This window comes from Sturnus vulgaris, chromosome 4, assembly GCF_052056855.1.
Source record: "Sturnus vulgaris isolate bStuVul1 chromosome 4, bStuVul1.hap1, whole genome shotgun sequence".
NCBI classification, from domain to species: Eukaryota; Metazoa; Chordata; class Aves; order Passeriformes; family Sturnidae; genus Sturnus; species Sturnus vulgaris.
This window is the reverse complement of record NC_142246.1, coordinates 16,373,850-16,398,483: the sequence shown is the minus strand read 5'-3', so window position 1 is coordinate 16,398,483 and position 24,634 is coordinate 16,373,850. Positions and strand designations below refer to the sequence as shown.

General features: G+C 34.9%; 1 protein-coding gene across 11 annotated transcripts in view; it reads right to left on the bottom strand.

Annotated features, from left to right (window-relative positions):
- Window positions 1-24,634, bottom strand: part of SLIT2 (slit guidance ligand 2) — a 259,624-nt gene that overhangs the window by 94,602 nt on the left and 140,388 nt on the right. For all 11 annotated transcript variants that reach the window (XM_088163211.1, XM_088163213.1, XM_088163212.1 and 8 more), the window contains exons 5-7: window positions 14,301-14,372; window positions 4,934-5,005; window positions 976-1,047 (exon numbers count right to left, since the gene is read on the bottom strand). In XM_088163211.1, the coding sequence (XP_088019337.1) occupies window positions 976-1,047; window positions 4,934-5,005; window positions 14,301-14,372 (216 nt within the window). The remainder of the gene's footprint in view (window positions 1-975; window positions 1,048-4,933; window positions 5,006-14,300; window positions 14,373-24,634) is intronic.

Below are 24,634 nucleotides of genomic sequence, written 5' to 3'. Positions count from 1 at the left end.
AAAAGTAATTATTAAACACTAACAGCTTCTCTTGAGCTCTGATAGAAACATTCAATCCATTATTAATTCCCATTTCACTGGAAAATATGTTTAAAAGTGAGGCTCTGGACTAAACCTTGTTTTGCCAGTCATCATAATCTAGATTTATTTGTAGTCAGTATAAACATACTAAAACATAATTCCAGCCTGTACGATTTGCATACATGGTCTTTTCACTGTGCTTTGTTTTAGAAGCCTGAAGAGCTCCTCTGTCAAAGTCATAACCTCTAAAAATGGGGACCTTATTGTAAATGCTGACACAACTTTAATTATAATAGCACTACCGGATGATGCTGTAATTTTATGTTACAAAGAATGTTGGCAAGCCAGTTTAGTTTAATTAGGTCTGCTAGCAGTACAGTAATAAAAGCATAAAGATTTCCCATTTATCACATCTGACAGTCAATCAAAAAATCTCCAATGTTCCTAAATGAAATGTGACCCATTCAAAAGCTCAAAGTAAAACCAAATTTTGACTTTCAAAAAATGTCAATTTATTTCTTTATATAGCTGTAACATGTAAGAAGAATTCCCCCTGCCCTCATCTCCTTTTGGTTAAAAAGTGAAGCTTCTCTATGACTGAATGCAACACTGTGGAAATCCCATTTGGGAAGAGGCCATGAAACAGTTTTTATAGACTTATTCATTTCATAACCTAAAAAAGTTGATGGAAAAGGATACAACTTCTTTATCTCCTGAGCCCCACATATAGCTTTGGGGTCACTTGTTAGGTTTACCTTTCAGAATTAGCTTCCACAGACACAGACACAGACGTCACGCTCGTCAACTTCATGACACATCAATATTTTTTATTTGAGCATGTGCTTGCTTTGCCTGTATATGTATTTATAGATTGCTGACAAAGCTTAATAGGGCTAAAAAAATAAAAATATTGGACTGATAAAAATGGCAGTCCGTTTCAGTGGGACTACTCACAATGTTCTGAGTTTGGGCATATGGTTGAAACTTGCCACGGATAGTCGAGTGATGTTGTTATTGTTGAGAGTGCTGCAAAGCCAAGAAGAAGCATATTAACATCTTAAGAGTTTTATCACATTTCAAAGAGGCACAGCTAATGAAAGTCATGGTGTACTGTTTTTAGGAATGGGTATTAGGAAAAAGCTCCCTGCTTTTTATATTTTTTGTCCCTGTTGAATCCCCAACAAAATACCATGTTTTTACAATTACCAATCCTAAGTAAGAGGTCACAGTAGCCTATAATTCACTCAAAAGAAACTTCCACCAATATTGATAAAATCTATGGCATTCAAGCCAAACTTGATATCCAGAGGTAAAAAAGAGAGTTCTTGGAGTTCTTGGTTCTAGGATACTGATTTCTCTTTTTAGCTTCTGAGAGTCCGATTTTTGGACAGATGATAAAAGAGCTGAATGGGGGTTTTTTCCCAAGAATTTTAGAAAATATTAACTCTGGGCTGGGCTGTGCTTAGGTTTTATACAGAATGAGTTACTATAGATGATCCAGCGCTGCATGAACAATAGGGGAGTTTCCAATATGATAGGAGTCAGGAATTGTAACACTTTAGCAAACTTGTAATTTAAATTTTAGACAAGGTGTTGGGAAATTGAGATGCGTGCTAGAAACAAACCTTACCCAATTCTTGGCTACACAGGCCCATTATGCTCAGTACATGTAGTTTGTAAAGATTCAGAAACTTTATGAATTAACTTGCAGTTAAATGTTTTCTTTAGGCTGCAAATAAAATGCAAACAAGCTTGACTCCAGAAAAAGGAACCAAGCAATAGAATTTACAGATTTGACTTAGAGATTACTCATCTGAGCAGAATGGATAATGAACTCTATGTAACTAGAACAGCAATAAATAATAACGCCCACTGAAAAAAAGCTTTTTTCCCTTTTGAAAGAAAAAGTATTTTCCTTTTTCCTTTAAAGCAAAAACTATAATTTCTAACTATTTTGAACAGTTTTTCAGTACTGTCCGATCTTGAAACACAGAAAGGTAAAATCACAGCACCCTGACCAGAATCAGACTATGTATCTCTACATTAACCAAGCAATTAATTACTGGTGCAAAGTGCAGCATTTTACCTTTGTGTGCTTACTCATTCCATGTACTAAATTTTTCCTTCGCTGTGCATAAGGGATCTCCCGTGTCTTCTTAGGGAAACATAAACAGAGAGAATAATAATAATAATAAAAAAGAAAAAAAAAATAACAAAACAAAAACCAAGTAAATAGAGGAATGGTGCCCCTTTTCAGAACATAAAAATAAATGAAACAACAAAAAATGGACAATGTATTGGGTACATCCACAAAATGTGTCTTAATGAATAAATGTCAGTAAATTGTGGCAGAGTTTTCTTACAATGTCCACATGGTAAATGATGGCTCTCACAGTTCTTCCTGCATAACTTCTTACAAGATTTTAAAATTATATATTTTCAATGGAGGGAAGGGAAATGAGCCAATAATTCCATAGCTGTGAAGAGAAGGCGAATCTACACACTTTAATTTCCAGTTTCGGTTGTTGGATGTTTGCCTTGCTATTTGTATATATGAGCTATTAATTTATTTTTTCAGGGTAAAGAAAGTTAGATATAGGAATAGATGTAAGGGATACACATGGAATTAAATTAGTGTTATAGCTATTTCTCTGTAATGATAAAAAAGCTTAATTTCATTAAAGGATGTAATTTTAAAAAGTCGGCTCAATACTTTTACCTAAGTGTTACATGCTATAGAAAAATCTATGATGATTTTTTTCCCATTCTGTAGACACTTTCCTTTTTTTTTAACATGCCAGAATTTTATTTTCTCATAGTCTGTTTCCCAAAATACAGCAGATTTCCCTTTAAGAAAAAAAAAAAAAAAAAAAAAGGAAAAAAAAGACAAAGGAAAACTAACATTTCACAAAAATTCATGGGGAGGAATACTCAGGCTATTTTGCATCTTTAACACTAACAGCCTCTAAAATTCTAAAATTATTTAACCAAGACATAAGACTTATTAATTTGGTAAGCATTTCAAACTGTTAGTAAACAGGATTACAATCTATTTAAAAGCTTTACCTTAAACTTGAAGTTTGAAGTAATATCCACTTTCTTTGCTTAGTAAGAATAATTGACTCCAAATGAAAACAATAGGCATAGTCTTATTTGCTACTCAGTGTGTATACAGTGTGGTCTGATCTGCACTGCTTTCATTCTTTAAGCCATATTGTAAAGGAAGCTTAATTAGATACAAAACTAGATACAAAACCTTCAGAAGTGTTTGAAATACCTATCTCAATTTCTTAAAATGTCATGAATCTTTACCTAATTTTTATCACATAATTCAAGACAGCAAACATTTAGCTGTGTATTTGAACAATGCTAATAGACTATGTATATTCATTCACAAAAATTCTAACTACCTACTTTTCAGCAGACTATTGTTTTAGAGGTTTCTTTCCTCTTTTTTCCACTCATTTCCACTCCTGACCTCAGCTGCAAGGATGACCTTTTAAGAACACTAAAATTGCAAGCATTAAAAATGCAGAAAATATTTTATACGTTTATTTTTTAAATAAACATTTAATCCTTGCACTTTTAAAAAAGGCTCATATTAACAAAAAAAAAAAAAAAAAACCAAACAAAAAAACAAAAAAACCCAAACCATAATAAGCAGATTAAGCCATCACTAGAAAAAATACTCACATGTAAGAATTCCAAACACAAAAATCTCAGAGAACATCACATTTACTGACAGACAACTAATCATCTACTTAACAATTAGATGTAGTATTGAACCTACAATATATTTTACATGCTTTATAACAGAAAGTTAACAATAAGCTTGTTATTCTATGATTGCAAAGTAAAAATATAATATCAAATCTGGCTTCCAGTTTCATTCACCCATAAGTAAAACAAACTAGTGTTTAATAATAAAGAACTTTTACCACCAGCTACTCTCTTTAGTTTCTTAGACATGCAGACACTCTCTATTGCCAGAGAAGCTTCTGTTCTTCAGAATATTTCAAAAAAACCTCGAAAACTCCAAACACGACAAAACCCGTTTCCTCACTCTGCTCAAGTTGTGATTTATCAGGTGTGATTCAAATTAACAAGAAGCAACTCACTGATACACAAATTCTTTCACTTCTCTTAATGAAGAAAATCCAAATAAAATGTGTCATTTTGACTGACAGAGCAAATATTTCAGGAATGTGTCCTTTCCCTCAGATTCTTTGAGAACTAAGGCACATTGCTCATTACAGTAACTATTCTCAGATGATAATTTTGTTGCCTTTAACCTCACTGATAGGCACTTGAAGAAACTGAAAAAAAAAGTATGTAAAGAAATGGTGCAATAATAATCTTCTGTGAGACAAAAAAGGCATTTTCCCACACATACAAATGTATTTATACACATAAAACGTTTTAAAAAGAAGTTATTAACATGCTGTATATAGACATGCTAAACATCTTAACATGTACAGATTGTCAAATAGATATAGCATATTGTTCCTTTCACTGAGTCTGAAAGATCAAATTGATGATGAGTATATAACAAAAGCAATTCTGAAAACGTTCAGCACATCAACCGTAGTGGATAATTTACAAAATTAATTGGGTTCATTAATACTTCTACGCTCCCCCTTTTTAAAATGAAATATATTATTTTCTTACAGTATCTGCCAGTGGCTTTTATTATTATTATTATTACGTTTAATGTCTGTCTTGGAGAGTAAAGGAGTATCTGTGCCTCTCCATATCTTCTTACCATTCTATAGCACATCGCAGTGGATTATTTTAAGACATCTTTTCACCAGACCATCCTGACACCAGGCTGCAGCTTGCAGATAAGCTGCTACATTAGTACTCCCCAGATACTGAGCTCTTGCTACAAGTGAGCGATACAAGGAATACTTACAGCACTTCCAGGTCACGCAGAGCCCTAAACGCCCCGTCTTCAATACAGCTGATCTGGTTGTAATCCAGTTGCCTGTTAAACAGATTAGGAAGGCATTTGTAAGGGAGAGGCGTGCTGGCAAGGCGAGGTGTCAGGGAAGGCTCCCGAAGGGCTGGCAGAGGCAGGCCACGGGGACAGAAGGGCTCTGGCCGTGGAGGACAGAAGGGCTGTGGCCATCGAGGACAGAAGGGCTGTGGCCATCGAGGACAGAAGGGCTCTGGCCATCGCTGTGCCCGCTCGAGGCTGTCGCACGGCGCTGGCCTGCACGCTGACACAGAAATCCCTTTTTGTTCTCAACTGTCTGCGCAAAACAGCGGCGCTGGGAAAGCTCCAGTAAATAATAACTGCACCTTATATTAAATGCCAAAGGAATGCAATTTCATTACATCAAGAAAAGCTATCCATTAAAAGCTCTCAGCGTCATCTTGCCGAAACAATTTCATTAAGGTAAAGGACGGTAAATCACTTAATGTCACACGCATCCCCTCGGTGACCTAACAGAATCCATTTATCAGAGCAGCCCAGCTGCATGTTAATTCCACCCGCCGCGGCAGGGACCAGGGACACACACCAGGTTTAGGGGTCTCCCTGCGTGTGTGCACGCCTGGAGCAGGTGGGAGGTGTCACCCCCGGGTATGCAGGGGATTTAGAGTAATTACCTCCTGGAATATGTCCTCATGTAGAAATAACAGTGTCCGAGGCACTTACAGACCTGTTTACTTATCTCCTTTAGTTCTGCTTCAAATGAAAGTCGTGTTTCTGCTGTAACCTTCAGTATCTGGTTTTCTACAGACTTTGTGCTGTCTGCAATTATATGCAGATAGTATGTTGTAATGGAGTACTTGAATTCTAGACATAAAACTCAGCAATCCATCCCATATATTATTAATCCTTAAGTATGAAGTTATGAAAAATTTAGATTCATTTCTCTGAAGATGATGATTACTTTTTCAGTTCAAAACATTGATACAGCACATATAGCCCAATTAAAAATGTCTGCTTAAATTAACAACCGTGCAAATATAAAATCATATTTTCTCTACTGATAAAAGCTTTCCCTATAAATACTGAAATGCCTCATGCATTTCAGGGCATGACTTGCTAAGCAGAGACAATAAAAAAAACCTCACTTTAAAAACTTCTCCAAGCTGGTAGCTTGTCAGATAATATATATGAATAAATGTGTGTGAACAATACTAAGAAAATGAACAAAATACAAATGAACTCTGCCCTTCTGTCTTCAATTATATACTAGCTAACAGGGCTAATGACACTTTTACTAAAGCGTTTTCTGTGATTCTTCTGAATCTATAACATTTTACTTTATTAATAAATCATCACACCTACTGGTGAATGTAATGTACCAACTTCTATAAAGTTCTTCCAGTTTCATTTGGATTACTACTACGAGGCAATGAAATATTATCATAATTGCAACAGTGCCTGTGTTTCTCTGTATTGAAAGCTAAATGCAAACTATCAGTTGCTGAATATGATCTTTAATCATTTTTGTGCAATGTTACAACACCAGTGCTGCAGTATTGGAATATTTAGGTCTACTTTCTAAGGCTTCTTCAATTTTTAGTAATGAATTTCACTTTACAATTAGGCTAATAGCCTTTTTATCTTAAAGAGGTAAAATATATACACAGTACAATTCTCTAACCTCTCAAACAATTTATCAAAGCTATTTAAATTGCTACAATAGCATGAAATGTTACCCTTGACACAATACAAAAGAGAAATTGTTTCCAGACAAATTGGAAAAATCTTTTAATGCCATCAAATTTGCCTAATGCAGTCTGCAGGTTAATCTGTAAAAGGGTGAGCTGTATGTTTGCCCATATCTTATTATCCTTAGCTGTCAATGTATAAATCAGTGCTGACACAGCTTCTTCTAAATCATCCATATTATACACAAAGGAAAATCTTTTAAAGCAGAGAAAGCACTTGAGCAAATCTTGTCCTACACAAACTGAAAGGCAGATTTCTTCCACTAGACTGGCAGCAATGGTGATCCTGAAAACTTTTGGACTTCTTCCTTTAATGAGTCACCATGATCATTACCTTAGTGAAGGGTGAGTTGTTTCCATTTAAACCTTCTTGCCAGAAAGATTACTCTGTTTGCACTGAACTAACAAATTGGTTTCAGTTTGAAGAAGGGAAGTTTGTGCAGGGGAGAAGAAAAATATTCCCCACTTTTAGAAATTACTGTCTTTGAAAGATGCTACTGTCTTTATGTTTTAAATTAACTTCCATCAGTTACAACCATGATAAAAATGATTAGACACACACCATGAAGAACAATTGGTGTGATATATATATCTGTATTTATTTTTTTAGCTATGAAAGGGACATAACTTTGAAGACTGTGTGACTGGCTTGAATAGCAATTTATGGCAAAAGTAAAGGCTAAGGATAACTACACTGCATGTATGACCCAAACAGAAAGTTAGACAATATTCCACAACCAGTGTAACATTAACTTATGATGTACTTTTAACAGATATACTGAAGCAAAGTAATTGTGTTTTGATAAAACTGGTTCTCAATAACAAGTATGTATCAAGCTATGTCTTAAGGCACAAGCAAGAATACTAGAAATTAAAAAATATATATTTATCTAATTTTAAGTTCTATTGTTTATTTTAAACATGACTTTAAAAAACACACATAAAAAATCTCCAATACCATAATGAAACCTTTCTCACCACTAAGTTATTAAGTATACCAATAACCCTAATTTCATCTTAGAAAGGATTTTTCCCCTCCAACAGCTTTTCTTCTTTTCAAATCATTAGAACACTCTGAGAACCGAAGCTGACCAGACATGGACCAGCATCCATCTCATCCTTCCCCTCTTCCCAGTTTGTCTTTATCATCTTTCTACCTGCTCCATCTCCATTTTGGGTCTTTTCTATGTGGGGTCTCTCCATGCTTTTGTAAAGTTTCTGTTCTTTTCTGCCTCCAACATTCATACAGCTCCAGTAGTGCCATTCTTGTGAAGCTCATAAGATAGCAAACAATAGTTGTCATATTCAAAATCCTTCCATCACCACAGAGAATTATCTGGATTTTGCACCCGTGTCTGCAGCATTACCTGGGTATTTTGTATATGAAATAATCTAACTGAATTAATGTACTGCTGCTTAAAATGTCAATGTTTATGTGAATTTAGCAATAAGAACTAGTAAGAATAAAAAGCATTCAACTAATAATATGCTTACTTTAAAATATTTTTGTATTTATTGCTCTTTTAGATACATCTTATGCTGTAGAAACATGCTGCTAACTTATATTTTCTTCCTTTCTGGCATATGTTGTCTACCAGATAATGATAAATAAATATCTTAAAATAAACTTTGTTATCCCACAAGAAGAACATTTAATGACTAACAGAAGATGTTGCATACATTTAAAAACTACTACCCTCATACAGGAAAAATCTATCATCTGTCTCTTGACAGAGAAAACCTCCTTTACTCATTCCTAGAAAGCTGAAAGTTGGAGCAATTCAAACAATTGTCTGCTTTACTCTCTTGCTCTTCACAGTTTGAAGATACTTTGTGGTCCTGTGTGAGAGCTACTCTTTGCAACAGAACTGAGTTATGTTTGGTATTTCTTACTTCTCAATTTCAGTTTCAAGAAAAATGAATAATTTCAGAGGAATTAGTTAAAAATGATGCAAAAAAAATCATGCTAGAATTTATTCTGTTTCTATCCAACGCCAAAGAACTGCTTGTTTCCCATTCCCATGACTATTAATATTTGCATCCAAGTAATGCATACTTTCTAAACAAACTAGAAGTTTTAGAAACTAAAAGATTTATAGTTCAGTTGCTCAATCCTCTAAAAATTCTCTTACACTCTACTTGGTTAATCCCAAAATTATCTTACAGGAGGAAAATACTATAAAAAAAGTAAAAATGGAACAGAAGAATGTCAATCAAAAGGAGGGTGCATACAAAATGAATAATCTATGTTATGTGATTCAAAGATTTTACCACGTTAATGAGAAATAACTTTTTAAAAGAAAACAAAATTTTAAAAATTATATTATAATGCTATTTATTTTAACTATCGGTAAGCCAAGTTGGTTTTATTTCCCCAAAGGTCAAAGGGTCACCAACCTGCTTGGCAACAAGAGGTTTAGGAGGCACTAGAAAAATGTAACTATTCTTTCCTTCATGGCTTCAGAGCTATTTTTTATTGCATACACAGAATATAGTTCACTACACCCTGTGAGAATCCTTCTCTATGTAAACTTGAAATGTAGGTGGCTAGATAGACTAGCAGTCCAATTGAGATTCCCAGTAAGAACAAGCATGAGAAATATTAAATTCTAGATTATTTAAGCTTATCTTAGACAAGCAATGCATTTGGAACATCATTTGTACAGATGAATAGGCAACTACACTTCCAGTTGCAGTGGAATTTTATGCATGATCTGAGAAGAAATAAGAAATGAGAATATCATCAGCAGGAATCTCTTTTTCAACTGCTAATAATTGAAATTTAAAAAGTCCAATCATTCTCAAAAAAAAAAAGATTAATTCAAAATTCATTTATGTCTTTAATGGCAGCTTTATATGTTTCACAATCAGCATAAGATGCATAAGGGCAACAACAAGTAATATCAATCAAAGTTTTGGACAAAGCTTAGTATAATGGGAAAGACTTAGATTGGACGCTGGTGACCGTCTCCCTCTTCGCTAATTCTTCATTTTCCCAGGCAATTTAATGTGTGAAGCTGCTACATTGCTCGGCAGCCTTTATCCCTGGCATGACAGCTACAGTCTCCCCCACTTGCTGGGGAAAAATGGAACCAAATGAACACAAAGAAGAGAGCAGTCGAAAGAAAAGCCTAGAGCATGACAAGAAAAACAGGGCACAAGGTCCTTGCACGAGGTATGATGAAAATGTGCTCTTCTACTTTTGGTAACGTTTGAGATTGCATATATTTAGTATCACAATTCCATGAAAGTGGTATATTCCTTTCTATCCTCTGCCCAGTACTGATTACATAGAAAAAGAGAAAATTGAAATCTTATAAAATTTTAGACACTTGAAATGGAAAAGTCATAAGGCCAAAATCTACTCAAAAGGAGTGCATAGAACTATTGTTCTCTCAGTGGTGCCTTACATTTCTTAGTAACTAAGTTATTTTTCTTCCTAATTCAACCAGCTTCAAAAACAACCCCATTCAAGCTTACAATCTGGGCACCTAAAGCATTTTCCTACCATCTTAAATATAAAACTCCTGAGGTTAGGAAGATTTAAAGAGTCTTTCACATCCAGTGTGAGTAGTATATCACCAGGGAGCATTAAGAACATTCATTAACATGTATATTAAAAAACAGGTGTTTAGATTTTTATATGATAAAAATTCCCATTTATATGATAATTTCTGTTTATTTTTGAAAAAAAAAATGTGTGCACCGTGTTCTCTGAAGAATCTAATGTCTTGGTGAATACTCTTCTCTCTGAAAAACTAGCAAGTTAGGGGTAACTTTCAGAATTGTATTTCCACAATTTCACCCTAATTTCTCTCAAGTCCCAGATCAGTAGCTATAGTGTGTACAGTGTATTATTCTTTAAGTCATTCAAGAATACTTCTGCCAATAGAAAAATGCAGAATTTGACACACTGTAGCTATTTTGTGTTTCTATATTTGAGCTGCCAAAATATTGGATACTGGGTTTCTAGTCTGGAGAACTACTACAGCATAACCTTCTCTTATTTTTTTGTCACTTTTACTGAAGAACTTAATTAGTTACAAACAGCTGGGCTGCACTGGTGAGAGTGAAGCCAGGGACACTGACATTTTTGAGGTGACTTCTGAGTTTGTGAGATGGCACCTGGTGTTGGCCTCCCCAGTGGAAGACAGAGTCCAAAGAGGGCCACCAAGATGAGAGGGTTGAAGCAGGTGACATTTGGGGATGGTCTGCAAGAACTGCATTTGTTTGAGAGAGGGGAAAGGGAGGATCTTATTGCTGGCTACAACTGCCTCAAGTGAGGGCACAGACAGAGCCAAACTCTTCTCAGTTATAAGACGAAAGGCATCACAAATTGGAAACTGGGTAATTCCAATTACATGTAAATTATATTTGTGAGGCCTGAATGTTTCTGAGGGTTTGTTATTCTTTTTACTAAAAGAGTGTGACAGGTTGCCTGTGTAAATTTGTCAATTCTCATAATGTCTTGCCCATTTTGCTTTTATCTTCTACAGAATCTATGCGGTGAGTGTTATTAAGATGTCCAGAAACAAAACACCATGGATGCATTTTATGGAAACTAGACAGCTTCTTCTGAGAAACATCAAGAGGACTCTAGAGCTAACATACTGCAGGAGATTATAGTGGTATTATCAACCTTAAAGGAAGCAGTTTCCTTCAAATTATCTGAGTTAACACCTCATTCCCTTTCCTCTACAAAGATTAAGAAAATATACAATAAGATATTTTCCAAAATATTCCAACTCATGATCCAGAAGAAAGGTATTTGCTGAAAATGAGAGAATGGTTAGTCTCCATTCAGGAACGTAAAATACTTTATCAGGTCAAATTCTGTGAAATCTGCTAGCCACTTTTTAAAAAGCTTAATAGAGCTACTGTTCTGGATGGTTATCAATCATTCCATATCTAAAAAAAGGATCAGTAATTTAAATTGAAACTGATAGAATTAATGCTGTTACACAATTAAAAAAATATATATTACAAAGTGCTCTAATACAGATTTCTTTTCCCTTTGTACCTTCACCTACCTCAGAGATGAGTTTGGAAGAGGTATATCTTTAACATTATGCTCAGCTACTGAGTGATTTCTAGAACAAATGTCCAAAACTAGAACAAATATGGAATTCTGTTTATGACAATTCTTAGTGAGGATATACAAGTATTTGTTTCCTGGACCTTAGGTTAATCGCCTTCATAGACTCATAGAATCATTTAGGTTGGAAAAGGCCTCTAAAGCCATGGAGTTCATCTGTAAACCCAACAGAGACAAGTCCACTACTCAATCATATCTCTTAGTGCCACAGCTAGACACTTTTGAATACCTCCAGTTTATGGTGACTTAATCTCTTCCCCCAGCCACGTGTTCCAAAGCTTAAAAAAAAATTTGATGAAGAAATTTTTCCTCATATCCTATCTAAACTTCCCCTGGTGCCACGCTAGGGCATTTCCTCCCATCCTCTCACTTGTTACTTGGGAAAGAGACTGACAACACCTGGCTACAAGCTCCTGACAGAGCTCAATTCCTGTTTGAACAGTGACACCTTCTAAACCTACCACTTACAAATTTGTCTCCTTAATTTTCTTGAACAATGAAACACAACTTGTAAAATTTTTGTTATACCTTTCTTCTCTAAGTAATGACCAAGGCTAGATGGAAGGCTGGGGTTTGTCTCTCCTCACCAAAGATTCTGGAAAGGTATAACAGCCTGATCTAGTTACATAAATGCTGTGCTAGAATCCACCCAACTCACCCCATGAACTCATTAGTCATTCTGCAGAGAGATTTTAGAAGGATCATGAAGTTTTCGGATTAGGGATTTGATGACTTTTTTTTTCCCTTTTCCTTTTTTTTTTCATGGAGGGAGGACAACTTATGAGGAGATATCTGTAGTATTTATCCTATCATGATAAAAAAATATGCCACAGATATGATTTGCAATTTGTGGCAATGCTATTGTGTTTATGATTTTTTTTAAAAATTATCTCCTGAAAAGAGAAACCTTTTAAAGCACAGATCTACTATTTTATGCAAGTTTCAGATATAATTCAGGATCCTTAGCTTAAAAATGCACACTAAGAGAAAAATAGTCTCTCAGATAAAGATTAGCATCCTAATGCAGTTTTTAACTGGAATTTTCTTACAATATATAAGTACACATATATTCTAAAATACTGCTTTGCCACCAGAATATTTTCAATTATGCTGCTATTTTTACTACCAAAGCTCCTTTCTGTGGCTGTATAAATTTTGAAATCATCAAAAGATCATGCAGAAAAATGCAGGCTTCTTGTAGCCAAACCTCTTTTTGACCATACATAGTGATGGGACTAGTTCTGAATAAAAACTCATAAACTGTCAATAAACAAAGTAACTTTGGAACACAATAGAGTTCAACATGATTTTCTCCACTGAGGTGTGATAGAATTTCACTGCCAGGAAGAACTGTAGTAGGCCAAATTCTTGGGCATTCTGCTAAATCTTTAAAAAGACATTTTCTTCACCAACTTGTGTGCAGTGCTGCAGGCAGCAGAATGAAGTGGATTACATCACAGGCAGACAGAAAAGTGAAAGGCTTCCTATCCCATCCTCTCCTACTGAGGATACATCACAACCATCCCTTCACAATCACAGAGCACTTCTGTTTTCAAAGCAGCACAAGCAGACAGTTTGTCTTTCTGTTTTAGCACTGGCAACTTCATTTAAGAAAAATTATTTCAGCAGGAATTACATGAAAGCCTCCTATAACCTAATATTTCCCTAAATTTATTGATGCCACATAAGATGGCAATAATATTTTTTTCACAGTTGCATCACACTAGAAGCTCCATACTCTCTCTGAAACCCACTATTGTACGTCCTCTGTCTTTGTTGGTTATTTATAAGTGATGAGTCCTTAGCTTACAGCAGGGGTTATAGCTTTTGAGAACATGACCTATTGTTTCCAACTACAGAACTTCATCACAGTCTTCGGGTTGTTCAGTTTATTCAATCCACTGATTTACCAATCTGAGCAGAAAGTCAAAAAGTCACTGCTTTGCTTTGTCTTGAAACTCACATATTTCCACATTTAGAAACCATAAGAATTCAAAACCCGCCCAAGAACTCCAAAGTCACTATCTCCAGGAAAGTACCTTTCTTTCAGAAAAGACAACAGAAGAAAACTAAGCAATAAAAATAGACACACAAGTATAAAAACATATGCTAGCAGAACTAGATAATAGCATGACTTTCCTTTATGCAAGCAAATAAAAGGCAAACTTTTTAAACCAAGGCAAAATGATTTTTTCCACATGAAACCATAAAATGTTTCAAATGCCTGACATTCAAATATTAAACTCAGGTTTTATAAACTAATAGTTATAATGCCATGTTGTCTTCAACGCTATTTCAATGTTTTACCTTTCCATAAGGCAATTTCAGGATGTTTAAGATATGTTAAAGTATTTTGTCAAAGCAAATCATAAATATCAGTTTTATGAAGATATTCCTTAAACAGCTATGACAGTTCTTAGAAAAAAGATATCTGATATAGAGAAAAGATCACTGTACCAACAAAGCATATCAGAATACATGGAAGGAAGAAAATACTTACAGATTTTTTATGTCTACTGCTCCTCGGAATGCCTTCCTTGGTATTGCTTGAATCTGATTTTCACTAAGATCACTAAAAAAAAAAATTAAATGTAAAAATTATATATATATATATTTAGTTTTGCTTATAACAAAAAAAATCCAGCCATTATGGTCCAGTCAATATTTCCAATGAAGCTTATTTTATTACATTAACTGATTTGTAATTGAAGATAAGAAGTAGCAATAATAGTCAAAATAGTTTATTTGTGTCACACTAAGTAGTTCCTTTAGAAAATAGCAACATATATGCAAAAAAAAACCAAAACAGTTTTTACTTTTCAACCATTCCAAATCCATAATTGATAGTATGTTCAGATTTATGTAAGGAAGACTGAAATCCAGCAAAAAGAACAAATAGTGAGATATTGAGAAACAACAATGAAGCTGTGTAATATCCGAGATCAATATGTTTCTGACTTTTGTTTCAGCGTTAAGCACCATATATTTTAAAAGAAGGAATTAAAATACATTCTGCAGCAGATATCTAACATTCCTCCCCAAAATCCCTGCACAATCAGCTGTACGAGACTATCTGAAATTATTATCTTTTCCAAAAGATAAACATTATTAAAATGCTTTTAAAATTAGTGGATTTTTGCTATCTGTATGAATAAACAACCCTTTAAATTTTCTGAAATCCAGACACATTTTTGTCCTTCACAGGTCAATATTGGAAATAAAATCTAGAGAACTGAAGATAGTGGCATAAGAGACAGAGAAAATAAAAAAGAAAATACCAAAAGCAAACTAGGATCCAGAACTTTCCATTTATGCTATGCACTATTAACAATGATGCAGTGCAATAGAAGATTACCAATATATTAAAGTCTTTATTGTTGTATCTATTCCACATGCAGTTTGGAGGTTTCACCTCAGACAATAGTTTGCTACCCTGGACCAAATACACCTATCACACATGGTACATGAATGTTTGAAGCCTTGCAAGGGGGCCTATCTGCCTTGCTGCATTAAAATTATGAAATCAGATCTTCTTTTGGAAGCCTTCCAAGATGCACCTATCTGTACACAATATGGGAACACAATTACATGAAGAACCTTTCTTGAGCATCTGAATAAAAATGTACAAACAAATCAGATGCCTACAGGTGCCTCTACGAGGGATTTTAAGTCCATTTGCACAGCAGTTTTCTCGTGGTTAACTAGATTTCATTTCACTAAAACAAATCCAGGATCTTCACTCTAAAAGCACGCCAAAAGCAAGCCAGCTCCTGTCAGAAGTAATGTTTCTCTGTCTTGAGCTTTAGAGACATCTTTAGAGGACCTTTTTGAGAGAATTTTTAGAGGAGCATTGCAAAACTGTGCATAGAAATAAGAGATCTACCTCAGAGTAAGTGAACAGGCAAGAATCATTTAGTTGATTAGACATAAAAAGTCACGCTTTTGATATATTCTTTCTCTAAAATGCAATCTAGCATGAGCTCATATTTCCAGTTCTGAGCAATCACTCCTGAAGATCCCTTTCAGATTTATGAACTTGCAAAAAATAATTTGAGGACTTTATAAAACCCCATGCTGCTCAAGTTTAACAAAATTTATATCAATATAATTATTTTGAAAAGAATTCCACATACATTGACAGCAATTTTGTTTTATCCAATTCATTGCTAATTTATGGAAAATCACTTTCTATTTACTAAATCTTTCATAGTTCATGCACCTAATTGCACTGCAATATCTTGCAAAGTATACTTAAAACTAGACCCAATTTTAGTATTATTAATCGTGTGTGAAAAAAGAGAATTTGTGAGCTGTGATTTAATTTTCAAGCCACCTAAGTAATCTTGAAATGGGATATGACTGCACTACTCTGACAATAAATTCAGTGGCAATGAATGAAAAAACAGCCTTCAGCATTTGTTACGGTAACATGATTTAACAGCCTACTTCCTTGGAAAAAATTCCCTTATAAGCATAAAACGCAAATATCTATATTTACACTTCTGTTTAATTGACTAATACATTTTACCTCTATAAAAATTGTGTGTGAAGTGGCTAAGCTAGCAGTAGTGATTTGTATCATGATCAATGATTAGTTTATAACACAGATATATGTATATATCTATGTAAGCCACTGCCGTACTCATAAATATATACGACAGGAGATAATGGGTAATGGTGCATTAAGCTTTTCATGGCATTTCATAGAGAATCATCACTCACCATTTTATATGATTTTAAAAGGTGAAAGATGAGCAATATTGATGCCAAAAGTAAATTTTTAAAAATACCTAATAGAAAATATCAATGGTCAAAATCTTTGTTTCCTTGGGAAATTTTGGCACAACACAAGGGCTTACAAGTGACAGCTACTGTGCCTCAATAGATAATCCACTGAGGCTGTGTGTGTGCACAGGTATGCCCGTGTGTATGCAAATGCAAAAGACAGCAGACTAACTAATTGCATGCTAGATTTACTGCTGGGTCAGCACAGCCATCACCACTTCCATGTAGCACAAGCTCAAGTAGACTGAAGTATAGTGTTCCCTGGTAATTTTAGCTCATTTCAAATGTAAACTACTTGACTGCAAAGGTTCCCAACCTTGCTGAACAAGGCATTGTTTAAAGCATATGTTTAAGTATGGAGAGCTAAGGAAGATTGGCAAACGTTGTTTTCCAAAAGTAATTTTTTTGCAATGCATTAGCTGGTTTGGGAAACTTGGACTTGTTTCTGTAACAAAAGCGTAAGTTCATTTCTATACTGCTAAATTCTACTTCTCATAAAAAATATGATTTTCCTTATAGCAGGAAAAAAATAGTAATTATTAATGCATTGCTTCAAGATTTCATCTGCTCATTGTAAAAAGATTTCCTTGTAAAAACCTTTAGAGGCTTAAACAAACATTCAAGTTTTTCTTCTTGTATAAATTGCACCTACATTTCACATCTCAGAAGCTGCATGTGGTCTTTTTTATTGATCTTTGAACCTATTCCACCACAATTCTTAGACTGCTCAAAAAAAAGGTCACAAGAAGCACAAGGTGCATTGTGACTTTCAAGGGAAATGGGGAAAAAACCACTATTTTGTAGATAAAACCAGCCAATTTTGCACGCCATTACATTACATTGATTTGACTTTGCAACTAATATTCTGTAGTGAAGAAAGGTGCAAAACTCCTTTTTAGCCTGATGGTCATTGTATTGCTGCACTTATAACTATTGTCATCTTCCATTTCAAAAATAGGCAGCCTTTGAATAGAGGCTCTGTGATGGCAATTGATCCCCCTAAAATGAAAGAATGTCTAAGCATTTCAATGATATTTAAGCCAAGATACAATAAAACATCCTACTTTTATAAGAGGAGATCTGTGTTTTTTTAAAAGAAGGCATGAACCTGCTTCACATTAGAAAGTGGCAAACTGACCAAGATATTTTCATTGGAACAAATTATTCTCCATTAATATTACAGCTCAAGACCTCACATTAAAATCCAGAATACCACTGGAACAGCAGAATTGATTGAAATATACAGCTAGAGTGAAAAAGCCAAGGCTATCTGAGAATTTCTTTCTTTAAATAGAGCACAATGATCCAGTGAGATGTTTTGACAAATTCATCTTTATGCAGATTCTAGCTGTCATAGAGGCCTCTTTCAACTAAATTTTTCTTTATTATATAATTCCTAGAGAGATATACTCCAAATTATTAAGTCTGAAGGGGAGTACCTTAGACATTGGCCTTTCAAGAAAATTCCTTAGTGCAACTTTGTGGACTTCATTTATGCCATTCAGTGGTGGGCAGAGCCACCTTCATTCCTTGTCCTCCACTGCTCCTCCTTGCTCCAGCATCACCAAACCTGTGCTCAGGTTTAACTTCAGTCTCTCTGAATGTGAGATGTTCTCAAAGACAACTCAGGTTTGTTTCCTCAAGTTAACAGGTAGTGCACGGGTTAAATAGACACACCAAAGCCATCTGGGTGAGTTACACTGGCAGCAGCTGACAGAGACGTTTTAGAAGAGGCACAAATGAGCATTGTGCTGCATTGTGCTGCTTTAGATGAACAAACCAACCTGGGTAAAGTGGATTGTTTCAGATAAGTTTAAGATGTATATATATATCAAACATTCTTCTAAGTTTTAATATTCTGGCTGCAACCCCATTCTCTCAAATGTAAAAACAGAAAACCAAATCCATATAGCAAACAAAGCCGAATCCCACTATAAGTGAAGATAGAGAGTGGAGAATGCACAAAGATTTCTGAATTTTTGCCCAGCTACAGCAATGTTCTGAAAAACTTGCAAACTAATTTTTTCTCTCTTTGAAGGTCAGGTGTGTGTTTCTAAATCGAAGACTAAATATGCTGTGTCTGAATAATTAATATTTATAATTAGCATAGTCTATCCAAGAATTCAAATTCATCAATAAAAACAGAACAACTATAGATTCTCTAAGATTCGTAATGAAGTAAATTCTGCAATTATTTATGTAAAATATAATTTATTTTTAAACAAACTGGATAAAGGCAATTTACATGCAATGGATTCTGATAAGCACATATGCCTTAGCTTTTAAACCGATTTCCAAAGATTAAAGATTTAATTTGGATATTCTGACAATGCAATTTAAATTGTCCAATTTGAAATGATGCCTAAAAGAATGCAGATTTCTGCATTTCACAAACCGATGAACTAGGAAAAAATCAGTAACAAAAACAATATCATCGTAAAAAGCCCAAACACCTCTGCCCCACCCTTCCTCCCCCAACAGCTTTATTTTGTGTATGTAGACTTTTTTTCTGTGTATGTTAATGGTAATGTACTAAGCTTGTGGAAATAGCAGGAAGACTTTGCCAAAAAACCTTGTTACTACTGAAACCTTCCTAAGAACAGATGGAAATGTAGTGATATATTTATCAAATTTACTGGTTAGTAGATAGAGGTGTATCAGGGAAAAAACTTCACAGCTTAGAGTCCTGTGAACATTTGAAATTCGTCGCAATAGAAAATACTAATCTGTTCTCAGAAAAAAAAGTTGAAGACTTAGATACAGTATTGCTTTCTTATCTGAAGATAAAACCCTGAGATAACCTGAAAGTAATGATCCTGATGGAATGTTTCAGCACTTAAAAAATGCAAACAGTACTGCATTGCAGTTATTTTATTACTTACCATGTATGGTTCTCAGCTGAATATGCTATATACCCTTAAAAATGAGTGCTCAATTTTTAATTATATAAATTGAAACATCACATAAAATATCTGTATCATAAACTGCTAAGGTTGTATCATGGTTTTGTTGTGTGGCTAAAGCATTGTTCATTCTGAAACACTAAATCTTTTGAAGATGGCAAACCTGCTTGTAAATTTAATTACTTGTAATTTTATTTTCCTCTATGGTTTAACCTCCCTCTGCATCTGACCAGTGATACCATAAATCTATACTGCCATTCTGTACTTTGCAAAATGTGTCCTGACTTTTAAAGGAAAAGGCAGAAATACCCCAACTAAGTACTGAATGCTTACCAGTTTATTTATGCCAGTTTACAAAAACATATCAGAAAGTGCTATTTCATGAGTGGCATCCTGATAATTATTTACATATTAGTGACATAAATGAAATAAGCCTTGCTAAGTACTTCTCTCTTATGGGAAAACAACCATTTTAACATTAGATAACTATATTTTGCATTAAATCCTCCATGCCTGTATAAGGCGTCAAAGTCTCGTAGATAATGAGACTGCTGGACATTCAAAGATATGAAAAGAATGAGAATTATTTAAATTATTTAACTGAAAATCAAATATATGATTTTCGACATGGGGGATTTCACTTGGAATACAAAACTGATGAAAAAACCAACAAATTTTAGAACAGGATAGTTCAGTAGAAAGGCACCTACAATTATCATCTAGGCCAATCAGATTATTTTGATGGAACAAGTAACCACTTCTTTCTAGGAACATTAAGTATCAATCAGACATTTTTCCAAAAATAGTAAAACTAATCAAACAATAATTTATTATTATCAAATGGTCCTGTCCATTTCAGCTGTTTTTATTATGATTGACTTTTTCTTCAGTACTGTTCAGTGTTCCTACAATATTTCTGTATTTGAGTATACCTTAAAAAATACAGGTGGCAAGGAGAATACATGCACTAACTATTCATTAAGAAGCTCCTTGCAGGAAAAGCCTGTGAAACATGCTCTGGCACAGGCTACTTGGTTCCTGGACTTCATTAAGGTATCTGTGAGGTCTTGCATGGTCTGAGATATTTCTCTAGTCACAATCACATTAGTGAGGCACATCATCTAAAACCTCAAAGCTATTCCAGAGCAAGAACTAAGAGCTATTATTTATTCCCCTGGCTTTGATGTTAGGGAAAACAAAGTGCTCTGCCTCATTGGGAGGCACTGAAAACACCAGTAGTAAAATCTGAGATATGGAAGGTGCAAACATGCTGCAACATGACAGCATAAGACAAGGGAGCCACAACCCCAAGTTTCAAGTGTGTCTTGAAAAGTGTCCAGAGAAGTATGGCAAAAGGTTATTTCATGTTATCATGGACACTGGCAGCTGCCTCTGTTTGCAGAAGCTGCCATAGCCATGGGCTTTCCAATGCAAAGAGGAGAGAATGAAACACCAAAGTAGATTTTTCATGTTTCAATGGATCTCTGGCTTGGATTTCACTTCTAAAATTCCAGTTTTCTACTTTCAAAATTTGAATAAGTATGTTTTTCTACTCTGTATAAAGTTTCTTGAGTAAACATGGAAACGTTCTGATCTGTTTTTTTTTCTGCTCATGAGACTTCATTTATCTCTATAGAACCGTACTCCTAAACTGCAGAGTTCCAGCATGACTAGGAATTTAATCTAAGACCTTTTCTGAATGCTACAGAGGCATGTTTTGACAACCACAGGTTTTACTGTATTAGGATAAAGTATGTAAGTACAAAAATTATTTCCAAAACTATGTAATGAAAATCAAAGCAAAGTACAAAGTCATCAAGAATACAGATGCTACTGAACATTGTGGTGTTAATGCAGGGGGAGCACCTCGGAGAGACAGTTCCTTTAAATTAGTAGCTGGTGAATTAATACCCTTAAATTAAATCAGGTGAACTGGAGGTACCGAAGCCTATTAGGAATTCCATCATGGCAGCAATATGCCATATTGTAACATGAGATTACTAAACAAACACAAATATTTTAATTATAACACAACATTTTTTTATCCCATGTTCAGCAAATACATTAATATATGCAAACAACTAAGTACCTTTCCCATCAGGCAAGCAAGGCTTAGCCAGTTAATTGTTAGAACAGTGACATATGCTTGGCTTTAACTTTATACCTTTACTGTATAACAAGTTACAGTATGGCATCACTTATTCATGAAGATAATCTTATAGCCAAATGGCTTGTCATGTCCTTTTAGTAGGCATAGCTTTCTGGCAGATCTACAGATCAAGTACAATGGAACAAGGAAATGTTTAAAAATACATATACTTTAAAATTCAGTCTAAACTCTTGTTCTGAGAAAGTAAAACAAAGAAACAAAATCAAACAACAAACAACTCTGCTGCACCACTATTCTTTGACCGTGAAATAAACTAGTCAGCTTTCTATTAATTTCAATATTTTTTTCTTCTGTTCTTTAGTAAAACAATCATTACAGCTATTTCTCTTAATATTGAAGATACAAAAGGTGTCCAATAATACCAGCAGTAGCTAATAGGTCTCTAAGGCATATATATATATCCCCTCATGAAGATAAAACCTACAAATTATAATTTCAAACATTAGTTCTGTAAATCATTATTGCTGCTGCTTCCCATAGGAGGATTAAAATTTCATGTATGAGAAAGCTACTATTAACTTCCTTTTACAGATGGGGAAACCAAGGCATTACATATCAGCTGCAGCATGGATCAGTACCATGCTGAGGAGCATAAAACTGATGAGAAAGATTTAGATGACAGAATTTCAGGTTCTCTCTGCATCACTAATTTCCATTTGCTCTGTTGACTCCCTAGGGATTCAGATGCTGCACACAGTAGGCACATAACCTATTCTCACGCTAAAGCAGGATCACTCCCTGGGCCATGGTGTGCTACATTGCCCAAGTGAATATTTCACATTTCACAACACAGGGCAATCATCACTGCAACAGAGACTGAATGGTTAGAGTCACAGCAATTCCCATGGTAAGGAATGCTTTTTCTTTTTTTTCCCTAAGAATATTCAGACTGAATTACCCTGCCCACTTTCATCTCTCATATTTTAATGATAGCACTTTGGATTATATCATTCATGCTTCTTTCATTCTTAATGCTTGAGGTTTTTAAAATGTCATCCATTTATAAATCTGTTATGGAATCAGAATATACTTCTTATTATAACTTTTGGCATACTATTATCTGCATTATTTAAGCAGAAGATCTTTTAAACCATTTTATCTATTTATTAAAGATGAGAGTTAATTCATGTATAAGTATAGAACATATACAGCAAAAGAGAAAAAGTAATGCACTACACAATAGTAGTACTGGTAGCCTGGTAATCTCCAGAGTTTATCAGTACCTTCAAGCTTAACATTTAGTATAAATCATCCAGAATTTAAATTCTGATAATTAGTGCTAATGTTTTTTCTTTTGTTTGAGAAACAAACAGAAGCCTGACTCTTCCTACCCATGCAATATAATACAAAACTTATTTATAATTTTTAGTATTAGTAATTGATGATTTCTGCAGAATCTAAATAGCACAGAGTACAAGTACTAGGCCTCTCACTTTTCAATAGGAATACATTTTGGGTTTTGACTAAGCCAAAACCTCCAATCTCAGTCTTGGCAGAAAAGTTAACCCATGGGCTGCAAGATCCATTCGACTCTGTAATGTCTCCAAAAGTGTACTTATTTCAATTTGTATTCTCTGATACTACTGAAAATAATTGCTTAAGGAGAGTCACCATTTCTTCTTTATTGTTCTAGAGTGGCCTAGCAGGGCAAATGCTAATTGTGCAATAAAATAGGAGTATTAGGACCACACATGTATTTTATTGGAGTCTTAGAAATTATTGCTGAAAAGGAAAGTATTCTTTAATAGTCTGTTCCACTAAATTAATATATAATTCTCTTTTGTTTAGACTACAAAAACCCCTAAACAGGAAAGGAAATTACATGTTGTGGCTCCTAAAGAGGAAAGGACCACCCACAGTTTCAGAGAGAATTGAAATACTACTTCAAATTTGGCTTCAGCATAATCCTTTTCATTGAAAAGCTTGAAGCTCTTAAGAACTCCCCTCACCCCTGAAAGAAAAAACCTGACAATTCTTCATCCTCCATACAGTCTCAAATTGGCCAAGCTGAAGGAAGGCACCGAGTGACATTTTACTGACTGCTGCTTATCATGCATCCCTAATAGCACAATCATTCCCTAATAGGGCCCAAGACAGCAGCACAGCTGTGATGGGTGAGGGTATCAGTGACCTACAGCCCTACTCTGAATCTGCAGAGTGGAAAATGACTTTTACCCCTATGGATGCATATCCATATGGTGAGGCTGCACCTCAGGTGCCATGTCCAGTTCTGGGCCCTGCACCACCAGAAGGACACTGAGGAGCTGGAGGGGGTCCACAGGGCAATGGAGGAGCTGAAGGTCTGGAGCCTGATGAGGAGCAGCTGAGGGAGCTGGGGGTGTTTAGCCTGGTGAAAAAGAGGGTCAGAGAAAACCTTATTGCTCTCCCTGACTGCCTCAAAGGAGGTTGTGGACAGGTGGGGATCAGTCTCTTCTGCACAACAAGTGACAGGACAAGAGGAAATGGTCTCAAATTGTGCCAGGGGAGGTTTAGGTTTGGTATGGGTTTCATTCATAGATTTTCTTCTCCTTTTTCTTTAACCAGGTTGGAATTGGGGAAAAAAAAAAAAAAGGAAAAAGAAAGGAAAAAGGTAAAAAAACAAAATAAAAACAAACAAAAACCCCCAAACAAACAAACAAAAAACAAACAGAAAGCCCCCCACTTAAATATTTATGTGTCATTTTTTCATACAAGGCCACAAAAGATTGTTTGTAAGTAGGGAAAGGGTGAAGATTTTGCTATTTTCATTTTACTAGTCTCTGATAGGTGATTTGGTGATTAATTTTTAATCAACTATTACACTTGACAGACTTGAAAATGCACTATAAATTAAGAACTTTAAAAGAATAAAACAAGATTCTGCCAGGTAACTTTCACTTCTTCTGGTACGTTAGACACTCAGCATATGCATGGCTGAAACATCCATTTGGCTTGGCTGGGGATCTGCTCACATTAAGAATAGATGAGATGGCATAT